General features: G+C 39.8%; 1 protein-coding gene across 1 annotated transcript in view; it reads right to left on the bottom strand.

The window, feature by feature from the left end:
• The window catches only part of dnah6 (dynein, axonemal, heavy chain 6), a 402,938-nt gene that overhangs the window by 361,491 nt on the left and 19,012 nt on the right, over window positions 1-22,435 (bottom strand). The window contains exons 5-7 of the mRNA XM_063047640.1: window positions 16,818-17,085; window positions 7,315-7,449; window positions 2,587-2,728 (exon numbers count right to left, since the gene is read on the bottom strand). Coding sequence (XP_062903710.1) covers window positions 2,587-2,728; window positions 7,315-7,449; window positions 16,818-17,085 — 545 coding nt within the window. The remainder of the gene's footprint in view (window positions 1-2,586; window positions 2,729-7,314; window positions 7,450-16,817; window positions 17,086-22,435) is intronic.

Here is a 22,435-nt window from a genome sequence, read left to right as displayed (position 1 = left end):
CGGAGCAGAGTCACTCTGCTCCGTCTAGCAGAATTAGTCCTTACTCTTAATAATTTCTCCTTTTGCTCCTCCCATTTCCTCCAAACTAAAGGTGTAGCTATGGGCACCCGTATGGGTTCTAGCTATGCCTGCCTTTTTGTTGGGTTTGTGGAACAATCTATGTTCCGTGCCTATTCTGGTATCTGTCCCCCACTTTTCCTTCGCTACATCGACGACTGCATTGGCGCTGCTTCCTGCACGCATGCAGAACTCGTTGACTTTATTAACTTTGCCTCCAACTTTCACCCTGCCCTCAAGTTTACCTGGTCCATTTCCGACACCTCCCTCCCCTTTCTAGATCTTTCTGTCTCTGTCTCTGGAGACAGCTTATCCACTGATGTCTACTATAAGCCTACTGACTCTCACAGCTATCTGGACTATTCCTCTTCTCACCCTGTCTCTTGCAAAAACGCCACCCCCTTCTCGCAATTCCTCCGTCTCCGCCGCATCTGCTCTCAGGATGAGGCTTTTCATTCTAGGACGAGGGAGATGTCTTCATTTTTTAAAGAAAGGGGCTTCCCTTCCTCCACTATCAACTCTGCTCTTAAACGCATCTCCCCCATTTCACGTACATCTGCTCTCACTCCATCCTCCCACCACCCCACTAGGAATAGGGTTCCCCTGGTCCTCACCTACCACCCCACCAGCCTCCGGGTCCAACATATTATTCTCCGTAACTTCCGCCACCTCCAACGGGATCCCACCACTAAGCATATCTTTCCCTCCCCCCTCTCTCTGCATTCCGCAGGGATCGCTCCCTACACAACTCCCTTGTCCATTCGTCCCCCCCATCCCTCCCCACTGATCTCCCTCCTGGCACTTATCCGTGTAAGCGGAACAAGTGCTACACATGCCCTTACACTTCCTCCCTTACCACCATTCAGGGCCCCAAACAGTCCTTCCAGGTGAGGCATCACTTCACCTGTGAGTCGACTGGGGTGATATTCTGCGTCCGGTGCTCCCGATGTGGCCTTTTATATATTGGTGAGACCCGACGCAGACTGGGAGACCGCTTTGCTGAACATCTACGTTCTGTCCGCCAGAGAAAGCAGGATCTCCCAGTGGCCACACATTTTAATTCCACATCCCATTCCCATTCTGACATGTCTATCCACGGCCTCCTCTACTGTAAAGATGAAGCCACACTCAGGTTGGAGGAACAACACCTTATATTCCGTATGGGTAGCCTCCAACCTGATGGCATGAACATTGACTTCTCTAACTTCCGCTAGGCCCCACCTCCCCCTCGTACCCCATCTGTTACTCTTTTTTATGCACACATTCTTTCTCTCACTCTCCTTTTTCTCCCTCTGTCCCTCTGAATATACCCCTTGCCCATCCTCTGGGTCACCACCCCCCCCCGTCTTTCTTCCCGGACCTCCTGTCCCATGATCCTCTCGTATCCCCTTCTGCCTATCACCTGTCCAGCTCTCGGCTCCATCCCTCCCCCTCCTGTCTTCTCCTATCATTTTGCATCTCCCCCTCCCCCTCCAGCTTTCAAATCCCTTACTCACTCTTCCTTCAGTTAGTCCTGACGAAGGGTCTCGGCCTGAAACGTCGACTGCGCCTCTTCCTATAGATGCTGCCTGGCCTGCTGCGTTCACCAGCAACTTTGATGTGTGCTGCTCCTGGGTAAATTGTTTTTGCCTCTCCAGTCTCTTCTCATAAAGTAAATGCTCCAAACCACATAAAATTCTGGCAAAACTCCTCTGCAACCCCTCCAATGAATTCAAATCTTTCATATTATGTGGTGACTGCAGCAAAGGTCTGACTAATATTTTATGAAGATGTAGCATAATCCCCCTTCTCTTGTATTCAATATCCCACTGATGAAGGTCATACTATATGCCTGCTTAACCACGTTATCTACTTATGCTGTCACTTCAGGGATCTTTGAACTTATAAATTAAGGTCCTTCTGTTCCTCAGTATCCCTTTGCACTTTACCATGCATATGTTCTAGCCCCAAAATGCATCAGTTCACATTTATCAGGATTAAACTCCATCTGCCACTTCTCAGCTAATTTCACTAGTGCATTGATTTCATCCTGTAACCTATGACCACCTGCCATACTATCAACAACAACACCATTTTTGACCTTACTGATCATGTCTACCTACATCCACATTCAAATTATTCACATATATTAAAAACAGGAAGATACCAAGATTTTTGAAGAACATCACAAGTCACTGGCATCCAATCACAAAATTAACCTTTTGCCATCATTTTTTGTGTCCTGTTGCCAAGCCAATGTTGGATACTTTTTTTCCTTGACCTGGATCCCTTGGGTCCTAACCTTTTGGATTGGTGTCCCAAGGAAAACCTTTCTGAAATCCAGGGCATTATTGTCTAAAGCCCGAAAGATTCCATGTAAGCCATATCTACTGCACTGTCCTCTTCAAAACATTGTTTTTTAATATTAAGAGGTTCAGTTTCAGGCTGGCAAAGTGTGCAGTGGAGGTAAATGATTCACTCTGAACTTACTTAGTGACAAATTAGGCACAAGCTTGCTAATGTTAAATACATGTTTAGCTACACATATACGTATGCTTAGGTGAGTACCTGCACTCTGAATCTCAGACAAATAGTCATCTGGTATATATCCAGCTTCTAATAGAGCCGTGCAACAAGCAATCTTGACAGTCTGCTGTGCAATTTTCCTGAATTGGGCCAGCTTCTCGGAACCCTGCCAAATGAAAATAGTTGAGAAATCCAAATTCATTGGTATGGATAATCAAATATAACATTCATACTATGTAGGTATGGCTCAAACCTTTCAACACCATGAGTGAAAAATGGTCCATTTCTTGTATGACATACAAGTATTGTAACTGTTAGTAGAGATACCTGGAATTAGGCTATGTATTAAGTGCACAGGGTTCAATGAACAACTGCAGGTTTCCCAGCTCTCACACTTTGGCATTCTGACATGTGATGAGGATAACCCTATCCACAGCTCAAAGGAGCCAGGCCAAGGCTACTAGTCATAGGTGAGACTACAAGAGATCACAAGCTGAGGCTTGTATATAGCAATGTATTCTCTACTGTGGAAAGGTTTGCCATTTGCTAATGCTTCATAGGGCTCTTCCCACAATATGACCAAGTAAAATCAATTGACTGATATTGATTGGCATCTTTCTTGTAGCTGCCCGAAAATTCTATGGAGTACAAAGGATTTCTGGCAGTCAGTGCATGCTTCTGCACATATAAAAACTTATGCTGAAAGAAGTATTTTCTAGACATCTGCTTCCTAGTAAACAGTCCTCTTGAGACTTAGCTACTAGTCATAGTCTTACTTTATTGATCCCGGGGGAAATTGGTTTTCGTTACAGTTGCACCATAAATAATAAATAGTAATAAAACCATAAATAGTTAAACAGTAATATGTAAATTATGCCAGTAAATTATGAAATAAGTCCAGGACCAGCCTATTGGCTCAGGGTGTCTGACCCTCCAAGGGAGGAGTTGTAAAGTTTGATGGCCACAGGCAGGAATGACTTCCTATGACGCTCTTGTGTTGCAGCTCGGTGGAATGAGTCTCTGGCTGAATGTACTCCTGTGCTCAACCAGTACATTATGTAGTGGATGGGAGACATTATCCAAGATGGCATGCAACTTGGACAGCATCCTCTTTTCAGACACCACCGTCAGAGAGACCAATTCCATCCCCACAACATCACTGGCCTTACGAATGAGTTTGTTGATTCTGTTGGTGTCTGCTACCCTCAGCCTTATGCCCCAGCAAACAACAGCAAACATGATAGCACTGGCCACCACAGACTCGTAGAACATCCTCAGCGTCGTCCAGCAAATGTTAAAGGACCTCAGTCTCCTCAGGAAATAGAGACAGCTCTGACTCTTCTTGTAGACAGCCTCAGTGTTCTTTGACCAGTCCAGTTTATTGTCAATTCGTATCCCCAAGTATTTGTAATCCTCCACCATGTCCACACTGACCCCCCTCGATGGAAACAGGGGTCACCAGTACCTTAGCTCTCCTCAGGTCTACCACCAGCTCCTTAGTCTTCTTCACATTAAGCTGCAGATAATTCTGCTCACACCATGTGACAAAGTTTCCTACCGTAGCCCTGTACTCAGCCTCATCTCCCTTGCTGATGCATCCAACTATGGCAGGGTCATCAGAAAACTTCTGAAGATGACAAGACTCTGTGCAGTAGTTGAAGTCCGAGGTCTAAATGGTGAAGAGAAAGGGAGACAAGACAGTCCCCTGTGGAGCCCCAGTGCAGCTGATCACTCTGTTGGACACACAGTGTTGTAAGCACACGTACTGTGGTCTGCCAGTCAGGTAATCAAGAATCCATGACACCAGGGAAGCATTCACATGCATCGCTGTCAGCTTCTCCCCCAGCAGAGCAGGGCAGATGGTGTTGAACGCACTGGAGAAGTCAAAAAACATGACCCTCACAGTGCTCACTGGCTTGTCCAGGTGGGCATAGACACAGTTCAGCAAGTAGACGATGGCATCTTCAACTCCTAGTCGGGGCTGGTAGGCGAACTGGAAGGGATCTCAGTGTGGCCTGACCATAGGCCGGAGCAGCTCCAGAACAAGTCTCTTCAGGGTCTTCATGATGTGGGAGGTCAATGCCACCGGTCTGTAGTCATTGAGGCAGCTGGGGCGCGGCATCTTCGGCACAGGGACGAGGCAGGATGTCTTCCACAGCACAGAAGGAGCAAAGAGAAAAGGGTTCATAACGGTAGCCTAAATCTCCTCATGTTTTTCAGGCTGCAATCACTTTACCTCAACCTCTGCAATAACACTTCAGAAAGTATTTAGTTCAGTTGTGATTGATATCTGTCAACTATTATAGCCACAAATACAATATTGAAGCAGGGCAAGGACCGAACTGCTTCTCAAACACGGGTCTTAAATTTTGTTCATCTGGTTTCATTCAACCCGTTAGTACCATGACCTTTTAATTTTGCCTGCGCATTTCAATATCATTGACAAACAGAAGTCAGTCACAAAGGACAGTCAAGGGTTTAATTTTTTTCCCGAATCTTCATGTATCTGCCACATCAGTATTCAGAGAAACAAGGACTGTATCATTCAAAGGCGTACAAAATAGACAGTGCACTAGCAGGCTTTCACTAGCACGCACAAAGCCCACAGCATTAATACTGAAAAGGGATGCTGATTGAGCATTGTTTCGGCCATGAATTCCAGCACATAGAATAATAAGATCAGAAGCATCACAGCAATTGTCTGTGTATGTCGCAACTCCAACCTCGAGTTGTTAGTTGAGTTCCTCAGCCAACACTTACACTAATCAGTGATCCCATATGCTCAACTATTCATCCATGCCTCTTCTCATTCATCTGTTTGCACAGCTCCTAGCATCTGACAATAAACCAATCCCAAGTAACAAGGCTACTAAAAATCACAAAATCCTGATCCCCTACAACTTGTTTCCAACCCTTCCTCTCCTTTGGCCTCTCTTTCCCTTCATGACCCATGACTATGGCCCCTAACCTAAATGTTTTCTTTTGTAACAAAGATCTTTTGGAGTATTGGATCAATTCCCATGCATTACAGATTTGCGCAATGATGGGCCATCAAACAAATAGTGCATATCATCTTTATTTTACACCTTTACAGCTGTCACTCATCTTCTAGGACTAAAGTTTTACTGGGGCAAGAACAACAAAATTCCAAGAAGGGAAGGGTAGATAGTTGAAAGCTTGAAAAGCACAGCTGCAGGCAATTATTTTTTAGATGTAAGAAATATGGCAGCCATTTTGAGAATAATAATATCCTATTTACACCATATGATGTTAGCCAGATAATATGTTTTAAATATTGAACTGGACATTGAGGATGATATCCTTGATCATAAAATCACAAAATCAAAACTAGACACAGAAAAAACAAGCCCTTCTGCCTATCAAGTCCAATTGACCATCAGCTCCCTTCAGTACTCCCATTTTTATTTTCATAATTTTCTCATCAACTAGTTATAGATTCTACCACTCACCTACATTTTTCCTATAGCACGTGACCATAATTTGTAACATTAGGGAATATATTCAATCGCACTGAATAATGAAGGCCAGCATCCTTATGCATTCCTTAGCATGCTATCGACTGGCACTGTATCCGTCAAAGATATTTGAACAGATGCATCAAGGTACCTCTGTTCCTCAATCCTCCATAGAATTGTTGGTAATGGTATACTCCATTCATTCATGATTATATTCTGGCTTGACTAATACTTGCAAAATGTATCACCTCATTTATCAGAATTAAACTCCTTCTGATACCCACCTATTTCCCATCACAATGATATCACCATTACCCTGTAGCCGAAAACTACCCTAAATACTATCAATAACTCCACCAATGTTAGTATTATCTGGAAATTTACTGATAATGTATACTTGCATCTATAACCAAATTATTCATGTATAGAATAAAATTGGGTGGTGTGGTGGAGATAAGTCTTTACCAAAGGAGGTGCAAGGTTCTCCTTCCCTCCACTGGCCTGCAGGTCACCCTTGGGTAAGGTGTAGCACCTGCTTAGCAACTCTGGACCCCAGATCAGGATCATGTGAAGCCATAGGAGTAGGTCTATGAGTAGATGGCGCATATCACATCCTGGTTATGCAACCACTACCGCCAGACAAACGATCTCTGAAGAGTATTGTTAATGGCTGGAGTCACACGTCTTGTAAGACACCGCCGAGAAGGCTGCAATGGCAAGCCACTTCTGTAGAAAAATTTGCCAAGAACAATCATGGTTAAAGACCATGATCACTCACGTCATATGCCACGGCACATAATTATACTGATGATGATGATAAAAAGCAAGAGACCCAACTCTAATTTCTGTGAACTCCAATAGTTATGGGCATCCAGTCAATGGATTCAAAGTTGTGCTCGATTGAAAGACAGGGGATGATGTTAGAGAAAGCCAGCACAACTTTCAATCCAAATTGTTGACTTGCCCTGGATTCCATGGGCCCAGGGCCTCACATGAGATATTGTCAAAGGCTTTAATGAAGGTTTCCCATTTAAGTCCCAGTATTAAACATTTTAGCTAATGATTCAAACTGTTCCTTCCTTTAATGTTGAACTCCACGTAATATAATGAAAAAGTGTTATCACAGACTTTCAATAATTCATTTCAGCCTCTTTGTATGTCTCTTAATCATAGCCCGCAGTAGGTAATAATGACTTGGAAATCGTGGCCATATCAAAGATTTTTAAAAAGTCATATAAAAGCATGTCAGATAGCATTTCAGATGTGTATACATTACCTCACTAAGTTGTTGAGATTGAATTGACTTGAACTCTTCCAGGGTATACGTGTGTCCTTTGTTAATTTTACAGAGAGCCATGTCACTAATGCGATAACACATATCTCTGATGTTGAGAAGTGCAGGTCTCAAGGACTTTATGAATGAGAAATACAAGTTTTGAGAATTACAAGCATACAATTAAATCAAACAGAACTAGATTTTGTTTTGCTTGGAGTTTTACATATACAGAAAGGTGCCAGAAAAAGGCCAGTAACATAATGAAAGATCCCACACAGGGATCCGGAGTAACAAATGTTTGTTTTCCTTGCTCTTGTGTACTGGAAATGACACTAAACCATCTTGAATCATAAGTATACAGTGGATTCTGGTTAATTGGGGCAGCCACTTATTTGGGCTAATTGTTAAAAAAACAAGAAGTAATTGAGGAAATAGCTGGGATTCCTTTTGTTTATTTGGGACACAATGCCACTTAATTAAGGCAGGGGACTATTTCTGAACAGTTTCTAACTAGTGTTAGTCGCATGCACATGTATAGCTGTTGGGCACTATACTGTGCTTAAAGCGAACAGATTTTAAATAGCTTCGATGACTTGTGCTTGTTTTCAAAAAGCAGTGATTTTTGTCACTGATAGTTGGTGAGAAATAATCAGTAAGACAATTCAGAACTATTTTGCATACAGCATTTTCAAGCATTCAAGCTTGGAGATAGCAGAAACGGCCAGGAATGAAAATGAAATGATTTCACCACTTCAACAAGTTAGGCACTACAAAGAATTTGAAAGATTTGACAAACATCTTGAATGTTACAATGAAAATGAAGATTTGGAGGATGCAGTTGTTGAAAGAATTGCATGAAGGCAGTCCATTATCTGCACTAGATGTCTACGCTGATTTTGTTAATTTATAGTCAATCAAAAGAACACGACAGCCTACACTGGATTAACTCCTCTTTCAATAACTATTAGGAACTAATAAACAGTTTTATAGTACTGTAGTAGTATTGATAGTGTTCCAATTAGTTCTGAGTTAAACAGTAGTTTGTCTTTTTTATACTCTTTTAACTATTTCAATGAAACTTCAGCTATTGAAACTGCCGCATAACTGGGCCAAAATGTATTGGTCCTGATGTATCCCAATTAACTGGAATCCACTGTATTTTCAATAAATAATTAAACTGGAACATGTAAATTCTATCAAGAGACATTTTCTTTTACATAATTACCAAAATATAATTATGTTCTCTGAAGTTTTATATTTGAAAATGCACTATCACATATTACTGTACTCTGTAGGGTTAGAAGCATTAAATAAGGCAGCAATAATGACTTATAATACACTAAAAATAGAAAGACATGCAAAAGTACATAAGTGCAAACCCAAAGAAGATTTTGGGAGCTCTGAAGAGGATGGCCAAAAAAATACAACTGTAGGAGTGTTGACAAAAAGCAACATGTGTGTACTGTAATTACTTCTAACGGACACTTTATTGAACCCACCAGCAAATGGCAACGTCGTATATAAGAAGAAAACCCTGCCCCAAAACGTAATAACATACAATGTAAATGGTAACATACACAGCGAACTTAACCCTTAACAGTCTGGATGAATTTTGCCTATTGAAATTAAGGAGTCCCTACACAACTCACAGCACAAAGGAGATGTGAGAAAGGATAGGATATCTTAGTGTCAGTTTTCACACTTCTATAATCTCCAAAATTTAAGTAGAAGCATTTTACTACAAAACACAAACAATTTTGTCATTTCTTAAAAATATCTAATCAGGATCTCTATATAATTCCAGTATGTATTTCTTGATATAACTCCAGATATAATGGTATAACTCCAGATGTTGTCAGGACTTGAGGACCTGAGTTATAGGGGAAGTCTATACAGGTTAGGACTTTATCCCTAGAGTATAGGAGAACGAAGGGAGATTTTATAGAGGTATAGAAATATTTGAGAATTATTTTTACTTTCTTTTTGAATCTACTTAATGTTGTGGCTTCCTTTGCCTTCTGCTTAGAGAATTCCAAACGTTCATCACTAACTAGATGAAAAATAAAACTCTCCTTATCTCAGTTCTGAATGGCATACCCTTTATCCTGTGCTTCTAACCCCCAGTCCTGATCTCCATCATAAACATTCTCTCTGCATTTAGGTATCTATGAATTCCCTTCTCATTCTTTTAAATGTCAGTGAAAATAAGATGTCATACATTTGTCTTGCCATTTCAGAAACCTGCATTGCTTTCCTTCTACAGCAAGAGTGGTCTTCCTCAGATTAAGAGAACAAATTATAAACAATATTTCAGATGGGATATCACGAAGGCCCTGGACAGCCGCATCAAGCTATTTTTCTCCTGTACTCAAATCCTCTTGCAATAAAGGCCACACACCATTTGCTTTCCTAACAGCTTACTGCACCTGAATGCTGGCTTTCAGCAAAATGGTATACAAAAACACCCAAGTGCCTTTCCCAAACAAAATATTACCTTTCTGTATGTTTCTGAATGAAATCTCACATTTATCAATGTGTCTATTCCATGTTGTATTGTTTATGCCCATTTGCCCTGTTTATTCTAAATCAGATTAAAGCCTCTTTATATCTTCTTCACAGGTTACATTCAGCCCTGCTTCACTCAAATGGTGTTGTATGTAACTCAAAAAATTTATGTAGTTCTCTCATTCAACTCACTGAGATACACTGCGGAAAGCTTAGCCCAAGCAATGATCCCTGCAGCACACCACTGATCTCTGCCAGCAACCCAGAAAACAACCAATGTTTTTAAACTCTCTTTTCCTGTCTGTAACCAATTCTCAATTCATGCCAGCAAATTACTCCTAATCCCATGTGCTTTAAATTTGCACACATGAGGAGTCGCATCAAAAGCCTTCTGAAAGTTCAAATGCACCAAACAACCAACCTCATCCACTGGTTTTCCCTTGCTTATACTACCTTAAAACAGTCCTTTCAAGCAGATGGGGCTTGTCAGCCATGATTGGTAACTCATCTAGGAGAAGGAAAACTCTGATCTAAAACCTCTGCTGCTTTGCACTCATGGGGAAGGCTTTGAGAGTAAACCCTGAGGAAAAATTTAGGGCTGGAGCCCTTAAGTCAGTCCTACACTGATTTCAATGCTGACTGGCAACTCATGTGATGCTGCTGGTGCCTAACTGTATCAGTCTCTGCTGTTCATTTGGATTCATCAGCTGTGTAAAGAGGGGGAGTCTGTTTACATGGGCAACAGCTTGCTCTCCATATTGTACAGCCCTGGCTTGGACATCATGTAGATACCTAATCACAATGTTCATGATCGAATCTGACCAATGGAGGCCCTCAATTCTACTGGTTATATCCTCATATAATCGCGTGTAGATTTCATAAACCTATGATTTGTTTGTCCAGTCTTGTTAATGTATTCCAATTGTTGTAACAGAAGAGATTGCTTTCTTTTCTACTGATGTTAGGCTTACTGGTCTAGAATTTCATTTTTTGGGAGGTTATTTGCATCTGTTCTTAAGAAGACAGATCCAAAGTATTTGCTTACCAGCTCAAGGTATGTATTTACAAGATCAAAGATACATTTCTGTTAACATGTGTAGTGTAACAAATTATGCTGATAACCAAAGGGGCAAAGCTGCTGTTTACAAAATCATGGCCAAAGATCTATACAGACACTAGAGGTACTGGGAATAAGACCATAAGAAATAGGAGCAGAATTAGGCCATTCAGCCCATTGAGTCTGCTCTGCCATTTCATCATGGCTGATCCAATTTTCCCAATCTCCTACCTCCCTGTATCCCTTCCTGCCTTGACTAATCAAGAAATCTATCAACCTCTGCCTCATATATACCCAATGACTTGGCCTCCAGAGCTGTCCATGGCAATGAATTGTACAGATTCACCACATTCTGGCTACAGGAATTCATCCTCATCTCTGTTCTAAAAGGACTTCCCTCTATTCTGAGGCTGTGTCCATTGGTCTTCGACTCTCCCACCATAGAAAATATCCTCTCCATATCCACTCTATTAAGGCCTTTCAACGTTTAATAGGTTTCAATGAAGTCACTCCTCATTCTTCTGATTTCCAGTAAATAGAAGCCTGGAGTCATCAAATACTCCTCATATGACAAGTCTTTCAATCCTGGAATCATTTTCGTGAACTTCCTTTGAACCATCTCCAATGTCAGCACAGCCTCTCTTAGATAAGGGGCCCAAACCTGCTCATAACACTCCAACTGAAGCCCTGCAGTGCTTTATAAATCCTTAACATTACACGCCTGCTTTTATATTCTAGTCCTCTTGAAATGAATGCTAACATCACATTTGCCTTCCTCACCTCAAACTCAACTTGCAAACTAACCTTTAGGAAATCCTGCACAAGGACTCCCAAGTTCCTTTGAACCTTAGATTTTTGAATTTTCTCTCCATTTATGAAATAGTCTACACTTTTATTTCTTCTACCAAAGTGCATGACCATACACTTTCTGACATTGTATTCCATCTGCCACTTCTTTGCCCATTTTCCTAATCTGTCTAAATCCTTCTATAGCCTTCCTATTTCCTCAAAAGTACCTGCTTCTCCGTTTATCTTTATATTGTCTGCAAACTTGGCCACAAAGCCATCAATTATGTCATCCCAGTCACTGTTACATAACATAAAAAAGCCGTCCCAGTACAGCCACCTGTGGAACATCACTGTTCTCCAGCAGCAACCAAAAAAGACTTGCTTTATTCCCACTCTTTGTCTTCTGCCAATCAGCCAATGTTCTATTCATGCTATCTGAAAATCCAAGTACACAACATCCACCAATTCTCTTTTGTCTATCCTGCTTGTTATTTCTTCTAAGAATTCCGACAGATTTATCAGGCAAGATTTTTCTTGAAGAAAACCATGCTGACTTTAGCTTATTTTATCATGTGCCTCCAAGTACATTGAAACTAGATCCTTAACAATTGACTCCAACATCTTCCCAACCACTGAGGTCAGACTTCTTCTACTTCTACTTCTTCTCCCCTCAGTGAATTCCTTGGGACTGAGCATGACTAGCTCCTGCTGTAGTTCTGTTGGAGTTGAGGTAAGTGATGAGGCCAATGGAACTCTGAAGAACGAGCTTAGGAGAATCAATGGCGCCTAACAGCAACTCCTTTGTTTGCATCTTCGGAAAAAGATCTATTTCCATCTTTAATATCTCTATTTTTCCCTTTCAGGGTTCTTTTGAAGACCCTGACCTGGAGTTACATGTCAACTATGTTTCTTCATGGGAATGGTGCCCGCTCTTGGGGTTTCAGGACTGGCTGTTATTCGGCATGCCAAGGGTGCAACCTAAGAGCTCAGCTCGCCTTCGAAGGGCCAAAATCTTGTGGTGCTGGAGGTGGGCAGATCGAAGGTCGGTGTCCGGGCAGGAGATGAGTGTGTTGTGGGAGATGGAAGATCTAAGGCTGTGTGCCCAGAGACCCGAGATATTTGGGCACAGAGCTCGGAAAAAGTGATGCAATGGACTTTTAACATCGTAAACCAGCCAGTTGTGTGTTATGTCTCCCCTCTCGCAGAGAAACAGAGACATCTCTTCCTCCCTTACTAGGGAGAGAGAGAGAATGTGGTATGACGAATACTGGGTGAACAAGCAGTCTTTGGAGTACTGCAAGTCTATGTCTTTGCTGTTGCTTTGCTCATGCTAGAGAGCTTGGTGACGGGTGCTGATGCTTTTTTTTGCTGGTGGGGGAGGGGGAATCATTGCTTGTTGCCGCTTACACGCAGGAATGAGGGGAGCTGGGGGGGACTTTGGGGTTCTAACATTTAAATGTCATTTATTCTTTGGGGACACTCCTCTGTTTTTTATGGACAGTTGCGAAGAAAAAGCATTTCAGGATGTATATTGTATACATGTCTCTGACATAAAATGTACCTTTGAAACTTTTGAATCTACCACAAGTAGGACAGGTGAGTGTATGTGCATTATGTGAAGTACTCCTTTAGCTATTTACAATAGGTTTCTAAGTGCTCCTGACAATTGGAATTGAGCTTCTCAATGTCAAATTGAATTACCTCTCTCCATTTTGAGTAGTCATGTGCTACAGTTTCCTCTAAATCAGTAGGAATATTAAACTTTTTCAGGTTCGTTTGTGTCCTCTGCTTGTCTGTTATTTCTTTTAGAGACAGAACTCAGAATAAGAGTGTCTCCTTTGGCAGGGTGAATCATTGCAGGTATTCCAAACATCATCATCTTGAGGTATGCACTTTCATCTTTTTCCTTTATCCTATACTTCTAATACTTCAACTCCTTAACTGTCCAAATAATGTGTCCCAGCATTAGAGAAAATCCTGCATGTCTGAGTGATATTTATGCCTAATACCAGGAAAACATTTGCAACCTGCATCAATCATTGCAGAAATATCTGACTTCCAGACTATCAAATCCTCTTTAACTGTACTTCTGATCATTATGACCAATTTTGCAGCTCTCCATAGATTTGCTTCTGACAGCATTTCTTTCAGGTATCGTCACACTTACTGAGATACTGAAAATAAAATATCAATTTTTCCTCCCACTCAGCAGAGGGAGTGGCAAGCCTTGGTTTCTGCAAAGCCTTCTTATTCTTTCTATTCTTCCTGATTCTCCTTTGATTCCTTTCAACTGTAACTATGGAATGAGCAAACTTTAAAATATGTTACCAACAGATCTCTAAATTTCCCATACATGCGAGATGGATGCAGTTAGTGATTGAGTCAAAAAATCCGAACTTGAGTCATTGGTGGTATTTCCTACATATGTGGTTTACGAAACTAGCAAGGGAGTGCACCTTATTGATGGGACACCGCCCAGTCTGGATTGCTACACAATAAGACTGAGCACCTTTCCATGTGTTCCATATTCTCTTCAGACAGAGGAGATTATTCAATGGCCATGATGCAATCCCATCCCTTGGCCAATTTTCCCTGTAACTTATTCTCTTCACATTCCCATTAATTCTGCACTAACAGCAATTTACAGTGGCCTGTAGTGTGAGGTAAATGGAGCATCCAGTGCAAACTCTACACAGATAGCACCAGAGGACATGGCTGAACCCAAGGCAATGGAGATGTGAAGAAGCAATTCTACTGTCAGCACCACTGTATTTCATTGACAGTGTAACTACCACAATCATGGAGGAGCCATGAAAAGTCCTTGGCAAGTAGGATTAAAGAGAATCCCAAGGCATTGAATACATTAAATCAAAATCAAGACAATAACTGGCAGGCTGGTGCTTCAAGGCAAAGGGTGGGTGAAGTCTAAAATGAGTTACTTTGCCAAGAATGTGGGGATCAGATGAGAGTGGAGCTTGTTAATTTGCTAGAGCATTTCAGAATAATAAATAAGGTAGTGTTGCAGAACAAAGAGGTGAATAAGTGCCTGTGCGTGATGAGATATACCCAGATAATTGAGAGTGCAAAATATGAGATTGCTGGGGCCTTGATTAATGTCCTCTGTAGCCACAGGCAAGGTTTCAGAGGACTGACAAGTAACTAACATTTCATTATTCCAAAAGGGAAATAGAGATAATTTTGGTATGTTTAAACTGGTGAGTCTGATGTTAGTAGTCAGGAAGTTACTAGAGAAGGTTCTGAAGTTTTTTTTATAAACATTTGGAAAATCATAGCCTAAATTAGGGGCAGCCAGAAAGTTGTGCAAGTCATGTCGTATTAACTTGACTGAGTTTTTCAAGGGGGTGACAAGGTGTTTGATGAGGGTAGAGCTATGGATGTTGGATTTTGGTAAGGCATTTGACAAAATCCCTCATGGAGGCTCATTCAGAAGATTAAAATGCATGGAATCCATGATAAAGTAACTGTTTGGAATCAGAATTGGCTTGGCCATAGAAGACAGAGGATAGACATTGATTGGACATCTGTGGCTAGTGATGTTCTATACAGATCTGTAATGGGAACTCTGCTGTTTGTAATAAATATAAATGACATGGATGAAAATGTAGATGAGTATGAGTAGATTAGTAATTTTCCAGAGGATACAATATTTGGTGAAATTATAGATAACATAGAAACTGGCAAAGTGTATAGTTCAGTTGCAGCTATGGACAGAGAGATGGCAGATAGAGCTTAACCTGGGCATTTGTGAAGTGTTGCACTTTGAGAGATCAAATATAGAAAGACAGTATGCTGCTAATGGCAAGACCCTTAACAGTGCTAATATGCAGAGGATAAACACAAGAGATTCTGCAAATGTTGGAAATATTGAGCACCACACACAAAATGCTGAAGGAACTCAGCAAGTCAGGCAGCGTCTATGGAAGGGAGTAAATGATCAATGCTTTGGGCTGAGACCCTTCATCAGGACTCTCACAATGTGCTGCAGATGGATAGCTCACCAAATCCATAGCTCATTGAAAGTAGCTACACAGGTTGATAGGGTAGTAAAGAAGGAATATGGTGTACTTACTTTTATTAGTCAAGTAACTGAATTAAAGAGTTAGGAAGTTATGTTGCAACTTTATAAAACTCTAGTTAGGCTAAATCTGTTTATTGTTGCCCGATTATAGAAAGGATGACAAGACTTTGGAGAGAGATCAGAAAAGGTTTACCAGGATGCTGGCTGGATTAGGGGGCATGTGCTATAAATAAGGAAAGGTTGGACCAATTTTGGTTGTTTTCTCTGGAGCGACAGAGGCTGAAGGAAGAGCATATATAGGTTTATTAGATTGTGAGAGGCATAGGTACAGTAGACAGCCAGCACCTTTTTCCCAGGGATGAAATATCTAATACCCAAGGGCATGCACTTAAGGTGAGAGCAGGTAAGTTCTAATGAAATGTACAGGGCAAGCTTTTTATACAGAAAGTGGTGGGTGCCTGGGATGGTGGTGGAAGCAGATACAACAGCAACTTTCAAAACGCACATGAATGTGCAGGAAATGGAATGATATATTCATGGTATAGGCATTTAGTTTAGTTGGGCATTTGATTACTAATTTAACTAATTCAGCACAACATTGTGGGATAAAGGGCCTGCTCCTGTGTTATACTGTCCTATGTTCTATAACCAATGCCTGTTACAATTGATTGGCACAGAGTTGAATTAATACAAATTTGGGTGCATGTGGACAATTTGTTTATTACCATGAGCTCAGCTGCTACAAAGCCAGTGGAGGATTGGGTCTGTTAAAATCCAATTTCCCTCCTCTCAGATAACTTGCAGCTTATTTCATAATACTTCTACTATTAACAACTGAGCTGTGTTTTAAAAAGAATTAACAAATTAGAGATCTCTGAGGAGGTAACTAGCAGGATAGCTAAAGGAGGGTTAGGGATATTATCATTTTGGATATCTAAATGGCATTAGCTAAGGTGCCAAATAAAGGCTTCTGTAGAAAAATGTCTTCTGAAGTACTTATCTGTGAAATAATTACATAAAATGTGAAATTACAATCTACATTTAATAAGATACAAAAGCTTAGGAAAGTATATTATTGGTAAATTAACTTGCATTAAAAAAAGTAATACTCACTGGGTTCACAATGAACAGGTTTTCTTGCAATGTTCTGCGACAGCTGTTGATTTTCTTTGAACGTACATTTTTTTGCCACACAGTGAAGGCCTTCCATTTGCGAAAAAGTGCAAAGACTGGTATCTTTGTAAGCTTTTTATGATACAAATATTCTTGTTCCCAACGGTCCAGATCTATAAAGTCAATGCCCTCACTTTTCATGTGCAGAATACCATCCTGGCTAATGGTATAATAGTCATTTATGTTGACATCCTCATAGGCAACAACACTAAAATAATAAATATTTGGTTCAACACGGTGACACTGACAATTTTTTTACTTTTGCTGATATCATATCTCCCCTTTTATTATACATCGATCAGTCCAATTCTGGAAACCTCAGATAATTTGTATGCACAATGGTTCTATCAGCACTAAAAAAAAGTCAAAAAATGTCAAAAAATGGGACTCTTCACTAAAATGCTAAAACATTAATTATTCTACAGTTTGCTGCAAGATGTTACTTATTCATCTATGCACTTTATTTAAATATTTTATTTCAGAACTATTCTATGTTCTGTATTTTAAGCATTATTCTGTCTGAATTATTTGTTGGGCCTCTAACTATACTGCCAGTTAAACAGTTCTCCTGAAAATTAAGCAAAAGTCTTTACTTTAATCCCTTTTTCAAAAAAAAGTATATAAATTAATCATTTTTTCCTTTGAAAATGACAAGCATTTGTCCGAAAAAAGAAATTACTTCCCCCATCTTCAAGCCATTTTCATCTTCAACAGCACAGAAATTCTTCTCATTCAGATAACAGACATATATATGATTTCTACATAGACAGAATACTGAGCGATGTTTGCTTTGTCCATATAATGTCTGAATGTTGCCTTACATTTTGCCAAGCCAGATTTGGATTCAAAGTGCCATAATGGCTCAGGACATACGAGATTCCTCGAATATCAAAATCAAAATTCTAATTATTTCCAGGATCTATATAAAAAGCTTTATATGGGATGAATTCGAGAAGATGCAGTAGATCTATTTTTACTAAGTCTTCAGTGGCCTCATCAATAGTCAACAAGACACTATGCAAAAGGAGGCCAGGAAATTGTCAATTTTAGTTTTCTACAACTGAAAGTAGATCTATAAACTCACCCCACAACCCAATGCCAATCTGCTCAACAGTTACACCCACTGTCTTCAAAGTTGGCCCGCAAGATGTAAAAGTCATTCAATTTCCCACCATGCCTAACTAGAAAGCTGGAGAGACAGACTGCTACAACTTAATAGCCAATAGCATTTTATTAAAGACTATAGGCAAATTTAGATCTGACTCAAAGGAGCATAGAGAAGGCATGATCTGTCAACTTTGCACCCATTTCAAGTGTATATTTACCTTCTTCTTTTGCAGTAGTTTATCAGAAACTAAAAAGAACTTCAACAACTCAGCATTAGGTGTCAAAATGAAACTTAAAAGACAACTACATCTCAAAAAATTCAGAACAATTATTAAATCTATAAATTAGCAAGTCAGAGAAATCTAACACTGAAAATCTAACTCTGAAACAGAAAATAGTTTTAAATAGACAAAAGTAGATAGAAAAGGTGGGAAGGATAATTAGCAACAGATTTAGGCATAGGGTGCAAAGAGCATGACCGGCTTTGGTGAGGGCAAAAAAAAGCACAATGGAGAGCACAGTAGAAACTGAAGGGAAGAAGATGATTTTGTATCATATTAGTGAAGCTAAGCCATTTATTTCCTCAAAAAAATCCTAACTGACCTTTGACCTGACTCCACATACGTGCCTTTGCCTCACGTATCTCAATGTGCAATGGTATGACAGGAACCAGCAGGGTCAAAACACTATAAATAGAAGTTTGAAGTTGATGAACTTTATTATGAAAAGTATTCGGAGGTGTATAGCATATAAAGGCTGGAAATAGTGTGCTGCATACTGAGTATACTGTGCTATAGGAACAGAGTTATTTTCTAAGAGTCAAGATGAGAACTTGTCTTCCAATGAACTAAAGAAACTTAAGACTTACTGAAGACTGGATAATAGGTAACAAGCCAGAAAACAAAGATACTGTTAGAGTTTAAAGGTACATTGGCTTTGGTGGTGACAGGTAGCTGTATACTTAGGCCCACATCCAGGAGATGACCCATGTATAATGCATGTGGAAAAATAATTTTTTACCTAATGTATTCTGGCTTCATTCAGATAATTAGGTATGACTGGAGTGTTTTACAAAGTGTGTTCAAACACAGAGGTTAAAAGTGTAATGAGAAGCCTATAAAGGTCAATGCATTACCACTGCTGTCACAAAGAATATAATTTGTAACTTTGCTGAAAGTTGTTGAAGATCAAGTCATTTTGAGAGATAAGAGAAATAGCCATAGAATTCAAAGTCATGCAATAAGTTCAAGGACTTTGGTCAATGTAGATGAAGGAGTCACTAATATAGAGAGTTCAGAGGTAAAGTTCTTGATCAGTAAAGAAATGCAACCACGCAAATTAAACAGCTTAAACTATTTTTTTTCACCAAATTTGTATAACAGATGCAAAAATCTTCATCAAATGACCCTTGGCCTAACTACCAACTTTCTGTCTCTCCACGGGTGACCATAAGATATAGGAGCAGAATCAGGCAATTTTGCCCATCGATCTTCTCCGCTATTTCATCTTGGCTGATCCATTTCCCTCTCAGGCCCAATCTCCTGCCTTCTCCCAGTACCCCTTCATGCTCCAACTAATCAAGAATCTATCAACTTCTCCCTTAAATATACTCAATGACTTGGCCTCCTCAGCCACCTGTGGCAACAAATTCCACAGATTCACCACTCTCTGGCTATAGAAATTCCTCCTCATTTCTGTTCTAATGGTATATCACCCTATTCTGAGCCTGTGCCCTCTAGTCCTAGACTTCCCCACGATAGGAAGCCTCTTCACATCCAATTATTGAGGCCTTTCAACATTCAATAGGTTTCAATAAGATCCCACCTCATTATTCTGAATTCCAGTGAGTATAGGTCCAGACCCATCAAACCTTCCTTATTTGATAAGCCTTTCAATCCTCGAATCACTTTTGTGAACCTCCTTTGAACTCTTTTTATGTCACTACATCCTTTCTTAGATAAGGGGCCCAAAACTGCTCATAATACTCCGTGAAACATCACCAATGCCTTATAAAGCTTCAATATTACATCCTTGCTTTTATATTCTAGTCCTCTTGAAATGAGTGCTAACATTTGCCTTCTTCACCACTGACTTAATCTGCAAATTAAGGAATCCTGCATAAAGGCTTCCAAGCCCTTTTGCACCAACGATTTCTAAATTTTATCTCCATTTAGACAATAGTCTATTCTTTTATTTCTTCTACCAAAGTTCATGACCATACACTACCTGACATTATATTCTATCTGCTACTTCTTTGCACATTCTCCTAATCTGTATAGGTCCTTCTGCAGCCTCTCTACTTCCTCAACACTACCTACCTCTTCCCCTATCTTCATATCATCACAAACTTGGCCACAAAGCCATTAATTCTGTCATCCAAATCATTGACATATAACATAAAAGAAATGGTCCCAACACAAGTCACCAGCAGTCTACCAGAAAAGACTCCCTGCTTCCTGCCAATCAGCCAATGCTCTATCCATGCTAGTATCATGAGCTCGTAGCTTGTTAAGCAGCTTCATGTGTGACACCTTGTCAAAGGCCGTCTGAAAATCCAAGTACACAATATCCACCAATTTTCCTTTGTCTAAACTGCTTGTTATTTCTTCAAAGAATTCCATCAGACTTATCAGGCAAGATTTTCCTTTAAGGTACCCATGCTGACTTTGACATATTTTATCATATGCCGCCAAGTACCCTGAAACCGCATCCTTAACAATCGACTGAACATTTTCTCAACCACTGAGGTCAGACTAACTGGCCTATAATCTTCTTTCTACTGCCACACTCCCTTCTTGTAGGGTGCAGTGATATTTGCAATTTTCCAGTCCTCCAGAACCATGACAGAATCTATTGACTGTTACATAACCTACCGAGTAGTTGCAGCACTTCTACAGACATTTCAGCCATTTTATTATTGGACCATCCTTATGGTAATGCAGCATAAATTTAATGTCTATATTAGCCAATAAAGGACCAAATGACTGCTCAATGAATAAAGCATCCTCAGCAAAACCTAACTGAAATAGTTGTTTATTTTAATTTCACCATTTGGTTTCACGAGCACATTTATTTGATTACTAATAGATCTTCTCGGGTATTTCTTATTTTAACTGAGATAATATTCTCTACTGTGCAGACAAAGGTGTCATGCCATACATTGTATCATATTGATAATTGAGATGGTGTCATGATAAAGTGGCTGAAATGTCTTTTAAAATACTGCAAGTATTCACTCTGTCATTTAAAAATATTCATTGCCTATATTCAGGCAATGTCCAAGACACATCATATCCTTGCATTAAATTCACTAATACAGTCCCTGTAGAATTTGGGGGTTCGGCACTCCCAAGTTAGAAATATTAATTTCCTACCTCTTTAATTAAGACTCAATTTATAATCAGTGCAGAGATGCCTGGTGTTATTGCTTGTAACAGTGAAGATTATTATGGATTAAGCAACAGTTTTGTACTCCTATTGTTCCTATGAGCCTGTTATAATCCTCAAATTAAGGTGGAAATTATTATAATATATCTGTTCCAGAGTGCAAATCATGAACTCTGCTCCATCCCGGCAAGTTTTCAACTGTTTCCACTCAAAGCTTTGCTATTCAGACCAAAAAAAAATCATGCAGGGCACATAATTGAATGTTAGATTATGAGATACACAGAAATGTAATGAGTCATTTATGGAAAAGTAAAAATAAGATTATCTTCCTAATGTCTCCAGAAATGTTTCAAAATTATTTTAAATACTGTGGGTTCAAAGGTTTTTAGTGCCAGATGGTTTCTGTTACAGGACAAAAAATCCTGAAGCATAGGCAAATCTCACCATGACAGCTAAGAAATAGTTTATTAAATAAATTCATAAAAGCTACTATTAGTAATGGTGACTGTGACACTATGAAATTGTTGTAAATCTCATCTGATTCAGTAACAATCGTTAGGGAAAGAAATCTGTCCCACTTAGTGGGTGATTCTGACCAGATTTCCAAAATGGTCTAATAAGCCACTCATTTTAGGGGTTACTAAGAATGAGACATAAGTGTTGAGCATGCCAGTGTTCAACCATCTAGGCTGATACTTGTTTATCATCTTTCTGACTAGAATTTTTAAGCAAAGGCTTGTTGCTAGAAAGATGCTAAGCAAAAGAACATAAAAAAGGATCATGAGTGGTTCTCCCTCCTAATTTCTTCTGCTGAAGCTGAACCAGAATGCACCCTCTGTGGGATCATTAATGCATAAAATGGGTGTATCCAGTCAAATGTCTTATTTAAAGTTCAACATTTCAACAATATATCACTCATTCCAGTTGCATTGAAGAATCAACTCACATCAAATACTCATGTCTTTTTTGAGCACTTCTGTACATTCAAAACCTCTTACTTGAGGAGAGAATGCTATTAAGTTAAAGTACTAGGAAATGAGATTTTTTACAACTTCATGCAATTG

The sequence above is a fragment of the Mobula hypostoma genome, chromosome 5 (assembly GCF_963921235.1).
Source record: "Mobula hypostoma chromosome 5, sMobHyp1.1, whole genome shotgun sequence".
In the NCBI taxonomy this organism is placed as follows: Eukaryota; Metazoa; Chordata; class Chondrichthyes; order Myliobatiformes; family Myliobatidae; genus Mobula; species Mobula hypostoma.
Note: the sequence above shows the minus strand (reverse complement) of the source record. Positions and strands in the feature narration are given on the sequence as shown.